We start from the raw sequence: 8541 nt of genomic DNA on the forward strand, positions 1-8541 counted from the left end.
TGTGTGTGTGTGTGTGTGTGTGTGTGTGTGTGTGTGCATGTGTGTGTCAATAAAATAGCAACATTGATGCTAAAACCAAATTTCCACTTAGATACAGAATCAATAAAGTGAATATTGAACTTGAACATTTACCTTGTTAATGCATTTGAGAATACCAAGATCAACACCTTCTCATGATTGTGGGGTCAATATGAATTTACAGCCATCAGCCAGTTATCTTAGCTTAGCACAAAATCTGGAATCATGGGGGAAACAGCTCTGTCCAAATGTAACAAAATCGACCTACCAGCAACTCCCAAGCTTACTAACTAACACATTATATCTCATTTGTGTGATCTGTTAAAAAAAGAGTGTAAAACCCCCATGAAACCACAACATGTAATTTGCAAATTTCCCCAAATGTCGAACAATTCCTTTAATTAAGGAATCAATAGACATGACACAGGAGCAATGCAGATACCTATAATCCAAATGGTGATCATATTTGTGGAGTGTGGTGCAACAAAACGTTCAAGACTGCTTCAAACAAAGCGTTGTCATCATGTCTAAACTGTAAAATGTGAATCTCACCAAATTGGCAACACGCAAGCTGCAATTTGCAATATCATTTTCCTATTGATTACATTTTGACAAATTTCACTCATCAAAGCAAAATTCATACTTGGAGCCAATGAGAATGCAAGAGCCCCGTAGGACTTACAAAATGATCTGCAATTTGCAAGGGATGATCATTCATTAAATGTGCCACTGTGTGGCATCTGTACGTAGGCAACATTGTGTGTTGCGTTGAGATACGCTACGATATGTTTTTACCCAAGACAAATAGATCCTATCTTGCTTTGTACAAACATTTTTGGTCTTAGATTTTGTGTGTGGTTGGATTTAATCAAACAATGTCTGTAGTTTACATCAGTTACCCAAATACAGAGACATTGAAATGCATTGTCCTGCAAAATACCTGCATAAGTCCTAAAAGACTTTTTCACTACTGAAACATATTCCTGAGGGAAGTTTGTATTCATCAGTACTATAACCAAATTTATCAAATGATGGTGTTTGTTCTGTACATTTTAGTCATGCATTATAGTGTCTGTGATTTGGTGGTACAGCTCATTAACACATTGGCTCAGCCTTTAATAAGGTTTACTTACATTGGAGTCAAGGAGATCAATGCTGTCCAGGCTCTTGCTCCTGTGAATGCGGCCCTTGATGCGGCGGAGTGATGGTTTGCCCTGAATGGTGCTCACTGAGGAGGCTGCTGTGATGGAGCCAGCAGTCGGGCTGGGGTGTATCCTGAGGTCAGCACGGAGGGAGTAGAAGGAAGAGGGCAAAGAAAAACAACAGGACTACATCAGGTCAAGTAAGAACACATCCAGCATGGTTGTATCACAGCGGGACAAAGTGCCATGGGCAAGACTGAAGAAGAGGAGGAAGAACACAGTGGTCACGTTTTTTCCTTTTAAAAGGCCAGAGTACCCCGCTGGATAAATTGACATTTAAAGAAATCTATAATTGGATTTAATGTCACAGAGGCCCTGTAGGGGAGCTGGTTGTAGCTCAGGAAGGAAGCACTGCAGCTTTAAACAGAGGCCCTGTGCAGCTCTGTGGGCCACAACCAGCCAGACTGTAGCTGGGTCATGGTGAGATGTGGGGAGGAGGCACACTTGGCTGACCTATCACCAATACTCTCAGGACATTTTTTACCCTTCACAAATGACATACTTAAGCAGCACTGTTGGAACCCTGCTGACCACATTAAACCCTTTGCCTCTTATTTCCTTTGTATTTCTCATGTTTGTTTATTGAATGCTTTGTAATGTGCTGTGTTTGCCACAAAATGAATTGTCCCTGTAGGGATGAATAAAGCTGAACTGATCCGGGGAATTTAGTTTATCAATCCATTAATAACTGATATAAATGATTGTGGATTCCACACTTTCTAATGTGTTGTCAAATCTAAAGTTATACATGTTAACCATTTGGCAAAACTTATTCTTATAAATGGCTTATAACTGATGTATTTAAAGTGTTAATAATGAGTTATTATCCATGTATAAAGCCTGAGTGGAGTTAGAAAGTGGTACTATTATATCCGTAACGTTATACTAAAACAATTAATCAACAGAAAAATAATCATTAACTATTTTGATTAATAGTTTCTAACAAAAATGCCAAAACTACATTGGATTTAGATTTTTTTTTGGGGCTTTATTTTTGACAGGACAGATAAAGACATGAAAGGGGAGAGAGAGGTGGAATGAGATGCAGCAAAGGGCCACAGGTCGGAGTCGAACCTGGGCCCGCTGCATCGAGGAGTAAACCTCTACATATGGGCGCCCACTCAACCAACTGAACCATCTGAGCGCACTGAATCTAGATTTATTTTAATTGTTAGGGATTATCTGCTTTTCTGGATTTTACATAAATGTACACTGAACATCTGACTGGCCAAGCAACATCTCCTTTTTATTTTATTTAGTATAGAAAAAGCTGTTTCACATTAATGTGCAATGTTCAGTAGAGTGTAGCTCAAATTAGTACTATTGTCACTGCCTCCTTCTCTTCAGTCCTTTCTCTAAGTGTCATGGGGAACAGTCACTCTTAATGAGGATTTACCTAACACAATAGTCAATGAGGAAAAATCCTGTCTACACAGTGCGGCTCAGGGACAGTAGATATCCATTAGCGAACTCAGCAGCAGGCCCAGAGGAGCTCCCGAGCGAGGGGTGATTACGATAGAAAGGAATGAACAAAAATGGGAAGAAAGAGAAAATCACCTTCTACTTTCTCTCTGCATTAAGTCAATTGCCTGAAGTGGTGTAAGATGCTTACTGGCTGGAAATGCAAGGTAAAAAGCATTCTGTGATACGTGCAGTCAATTACAAGTGACCTCAGATTATTCTCATAAACAATACAGCAAACATGACTAATGAGAAAAGCAGCTTGGAGTGTATCACAGGCCCGGTGCAGTCCTGCGCATTCAGAGGCTCATTTCTTAGATGTTGATTCTGAAATGGATTTCAGCCAAAACACTTCAAGGCAGGATGTAACATAGTGCCAGCAACTGTGCCGACTCAGATATGATGTGCAGTGAACGATTTCATATTGCTTTTGTGATGAATTCTTCTTCTCTATCAAATATACAGGTGTAATGTGTTTCTCCTGAGGTTTGAGAGAATACATTAAATTTTGAGTGAATGTTAACATCACCTTTTTGCTTTATCACAGTATTAAGTACATTTTAAACTACAAGTGGATGAACGTCTTTTGGCATATTAGCCCAAAACATGTAAGGGAAAGTCAAAACCATTTCCCTTTGTACTTTTAATGACAATTTCATGAAATAGGACATACTCTTAAAGTAATAATTAGATATTTTGGGAAACGTGTATTTGCTTTTTTTAGCCAAGGTTTAGATGAAAAGATGGATTCCACTTTCATGTCTGTACGCTAAATATGAAGCTACAGGTGGAAGGTAGCTTCATATAAGCTCATGGACATGAAATGCGTGATTAGTTTGAGCGCAAAGACTGGAAACATGAGGAAACAGCTAGCCTGGCTCTGAAAAGGTAACACAATCCAACTACTAGCACCTCTAAAGCTTGTGAACAAGCCATACTATGTTTGTTTAATTTGTACAAAAACCACAGACTATTTCTTGGCCTGGTGTAGAGGGAATCTTGTCATCACTGTTGTCACTGATCCCAGCCAAGAAATATTCACAACAGTAATTCCCCGTCAAATGACAACTTGTCAGTTTTAAATTTTTATTTGTGTACAGAGATAAAAGTGCCCATATTATGAAAAAAAACACTTTTTCTGGGATTTGGAATGTTATTTTGTCTCAAGATATAATGTGTTAATTAGTGAGCTTGAGAGGTGTTGGTAACCAGATTTTGTTACATTTTGACGGAGCCAGCCTAGCCAGCCTAGTTTCCAGTATTTAACTCACAGACAAACATGAGGCAAGAATGAAAAGTAAGAACAGGTTTCCAAATGTTGACTTATTCCTTTAGGGCAACCGTAAAGCAGAGAACAAAATGCAACACACTGAATTACTCTTCTTCTTCCTGACTGAGCTTGTTATAATAGCTTACTATATGCCCAATATCATTAAAAGGGCAGTGTGATTTTTTTTATTTTTTGTTCTGTTGATTTCAGACAGCAGTGTAAAGACTAGGAAATCATTATCTTTATCATTAATGTGCTAAATAGAAACCTTGTTCCTTTATTTGCTGTTCTGTTTCAGCAGGTGTTTTATGTGTGGCGAGTTCACAACACAATAAATGTCTGCTTGACCCTGATATGATGACGGTATTGGAGTTTTTTGCAGTCTCTGTGAAAAAAAAACAGAATCCACTTCAAAAGAAAATGTTATAAGATCAATGCAAAGACCCCTGATGGACCGCATGTCCACCCAGAGTGTGATATTGCAATTCAAAAATAAGGTAAGGTCAAGCAGATGCCTGATGCTATTACAAAGAAAGGACAAGGGACGCACACACAGGACTTGATGCCGTTCCTCTGTTCCCTGTGTGCCTGGAGGATCCATCAGGTATGATTAGTTTGAGCAATAACGGCTACTGCTTAATCAGCAGGTCAATAGCCAATCTTACGCTTCATTCCTCCCATCTTGCCCACTACTAATAAAACACTTAACGAGGAGAGCAATCTTGACCAGTGTCTGACACACACAGACACAATAAAACACACACTGTAAAAGACAGACAATATTAGATTTAACTGTAACCACACTATCTATCTGCTTTTTTTCTTTTCTTTTTTTCAGGGGTTAAAAAATCAGAGTAAACATTACATAAACACAATAGACTTGTTGTAATATCCCTGCAGGCTTGCAACAGAGTGTAAAGTTCATTAAGCCAGGTTAATGCTAATCTTTGGCTGTGTGCAGAATGGAATGGGTTTTAAAGACTGCAGGCAAGAGGAACATCTGTTTGCAAAGACTATTCCTAATTTAGAGAACTGCTGCTACTCAATTTTTTTTCAATTGCAAGCGGAACTGTTCCTTCTCTGATTTTGGGAGAATGTGATTCACATGGCACACACGGTCTCTACCCGATGGATGGCGTAAAAGTGTTTGGGTAGGGCGGTGTGTAATCTCACCACCACACGCTGAGAGATCAGCAGAACAGGAAGCAGCTCTGACCATTTGACCAGAAATGGCACAGAATTAACGCTGCAATTATGCAAAGAGCAACCTAAAAACTGGATGCCTAAATGTTGTATTCAAATGCAATAAAGTGTTTCCTCTTGTTTAAATCTGTCTTTCAGCAATACTGTCGTACATCTGTATGTTAAATGTATTTGTGAACAGTGTAGTCTATGAAGGTGAAAAATGCAACATAATAATTCTATTTATGGAGGTATCCTATCATATGTACTGTATATATTATTATAATTATAAATCTATTATTTTTTTGCTCAATTTATTGTTTATTCTAGGAAGTAAAAAGTAATGATCTATGGGGATCACAAGATACCAGAGCTCAATGAGATTTATTTAAATTTAACACAATTTACAACAATGATGTCAAAGAGGAAACCTGCTAATACTATTGGAAGCTTTAACCAAAAACTACTTGATAAAAAATAATCACAGCGTTGTTATGTATGAATATTAATTACAACTAAAAGATGAATTAGTATGCAACCCATGGCCTTAAGTTTCAGTACATCTTCATTTTTTCTGTGCTTTACATCTGATACTTGATGGATACTTGACTTTAAGAAAACTTAAGACAACAGCAGGATTCACTGAGTGTTTATGATGCATGTACTTCACCTGAAACTCGCCAATTTTGGTGACAAAGTTAAGCTATTAAGCGAACATTATCACTATGCTGCATTTCAGTAAGGTTGGCAGATTGCATGTTTTACAAGGTCTCTATCGAAACAGAAAAACACAAGCCTATTAAATGAGGACACTGCATAACAGTTTGTTACAGCACATTCATTAGGCGGACGTTTTTGTACACACTTCTTATGTGTTTTGTCACAGTTTCTTGTATAATATACAGTCAAGAAGGATGAAAAAGGAGTGGAATAACCATGAATTAAATGTACACACATTCTGTAAATGGACTGTGGCATCTTGAGCCAAAAGGAAGGCAGTTCACTAGTACTACCACTGTTATGGTTAAACTATTACTTGGTCTATTGTTTGAACTATAACACTACTACTACTTTTACTGATGATATGAATGACACTAATACAGCTAAGGACGACAACGAGGATAAACGCTTACCATAAATTTTAATTCCAGAATCTGTGTTTCATTTGTTTTTGAACTATCTGTAAAGTTTCATGTTTTCTGTTTCAAGACAACACAAGGGAGAACAGAGAACTTTCAAAATAAAACAGGAAACAGAAAACATGAAATGTTATTTTACATTATTAGTTCTTAGGCCATATTATTAAGTGATTTTCCTACAAACATTTATAGAAGGGATGCATTGTATGTCCTTATGTACAACTGATGTACAGTATACTTTACTGTTGACAGTTTTTACACAGCCTACATGACTTTTACGTTACAGCAAAACATTCTGCAAATCATAATGGTTTCTGTATATTACGGAATAAGCAAATAAGTGTATTAGCACAAATACAAATTAACACAGCCTTGATAAAACATATAGGTACAAAATAACATTTGTTGTCAAAGAATTTTACGTTTAAATCCAGATTGTTTTGAAAAGTCTCATACCAACACTGCAGACATGATATTCAGTGTAGTAAATTGCACCCCTAATGCAAATTAAAAGTGGAAAGCTACACCTGCTTGAAAGGTAGAAAAACATTTTGACATTGACACGGATCCAAACTGCAGCAACATAATTTGCAAAATGGGTGGTTGTAACGAAACGCACGTGCAGTAAATAAAGCAAAACATGCAAAATTCCTGGTATGGTCCTTTGAATGACTGTAATGATATAACGTTTGGAAACAAAAATACCACTTATGAATCTGCTAGCGTTTCTAATGGATTATTGGAGGTACATGAAGATCTCAGCATTTTCCCTCCATCTCACAAAAGCTGGGGCTGCTGATTTTTTACTCGAACTGAAAAAGAATTCCATTGAACAAGGTCAGAGCTTGCTCTAAGAATTAAATAACTAGCCTTTTGAAGGGCACTGCTGTAGATGAGACAAGAATGGCTCCTTCCTAAAGCTACTTGAATATGGAGATGTAAGTAGCAAAACAACAATGACAGAAGAAACATGAAAGGAGTCCTCTGTCTCAGCTAAATCCCTTATCTTCTCCTGGGGGAGGGGCGGGGGGGAGGGGGAAGGAATTAGGCTAATAAGAGGATGACTAAGCAATATGATTAGCCAAAGAGACCAAGAGATACAAAAGCTGCATGTGATATGCGTCTGACCCCTGATGAGGTTAGCAGCACTTTGACTTAGAAATCTTAGAGTTTATAACACGTTCTTGTAAATATTTGAATACAGATAATTGCCTTATTACGAAATTAATAACTACATTTGTAAAAACATCCTGTTGTACACACACTATTTGTATAATATAAACTTGGAGGTAATTTCACGTTATGAAATTCAGGTTGTGGCTGTGTATCTGGAAATTTCTTTTGATCATGATGTTCGTTAAAACAATATGACGCTCATAGATTTTCAACATCAGTGTTTTGTCCTTGCTTCAGTCACAAAACATGGTTTAGGTTGGCTTTAAAGAGATGATGATAATAGGAAAGCCCCTCACACACTGGAGCCACGCCAATGTAACTGCATTATGTGGTTAAATGATCCACACCGTGCAACACATTTTGAGTTTGTCTGAGACACTTGTTATCAGTGTGCCATTGAGACTCCTAATTAACCGTCTTCGCTTTCAAACAAGATGGTAATCCGGTGGTAATTAGGGATACTATGTCACACACGTTGCAGCCTCAGCAGCAATCTGCTTACAGCCAGGAATGGAATGAAAGGAGGACTGTCTTAAAGTAAACAAATGAAGGAGGCCGCAGGAAAAAGAGAAACAATGAGAGGTGGTCACTGCAATAATTGGAGTATACAGAAACACAGAGTAATGAGGACACTAAAGAGGTGTAGAGACAAGACACAAACACACATGCTGAGAGCAGATGGGTAGAAAATGTTTAATAGACATGACAATGAGAGGTGTACAGAGGCCTGGCTGCAACACAGGAAATAAAAACAGGAGAAGATCATGTTTCATGCTTTACCTTTTATTAATTAGTTACAACACAGCAGTGGGGATAAGAGAGAGGAAGGATGATGGTTTACCACATGGTTAGCTTGATGATGGCATTTCCAGTGACAGCAGCAGTGCAGTGAAGGCCATACAGTCCATTAAAGCATGAAGTTGGAGGCAAAGAAACAATGATGAGGCTATGACATCATCCCTACGCATTCAACTTTACAAACTGATGGAGAAGGACAGTGCTAGGCCACTGGACTAGGTGTCACACACGCCCACGCAGGCACGCACACATGCATGCACGCACGCACACACACACACACACACACACACACACA

At 38.1% G+C, this 8541-nt stretch overlaps 1 protein-coding gene across 10 annotated transcripts in view; it reads right to left on the bottom strand.

The window, feature by feature from the left end:
* The window catches only part of tjp1b (tight junction protein 1b), a 66075-nt gene that overhangs the window by 46375 nt on the left and 11159 nt on the right, over window positions 1-8541 (bottom strand). For all 10 annotated transcript variants that reach the window (XM_032523069.1, XM_032523066.1, XM_032523064.1 and 7 more), the window contains one exon: window positions 1152-1293. In XM_032523069.1, coding sequence (XP_032378960.1) covers window positions 1152-1293 — 142 coding nt within the window. The remainder of the gene's footprint in view (window positions 1-1151; window positions 1294-8541) is intronic.

This window comes from Etheostoma spectabile, chromosome 8, assembly GCF_008692095.1.
Source record: "Etheostoma spectabile isolate EspeVRDwgs_2016 chromosome 8, UIUC_Espe_1.0, whole genome shotgun sequence".
In the NCBI taxonomy this organism is placed as follows: domain Eukaryota; kingdom Metazoa; phylum Chordata; class Actinopteri; order Perciformes; family Percidae; genus Etheostoma; species Etheostoma spectabile.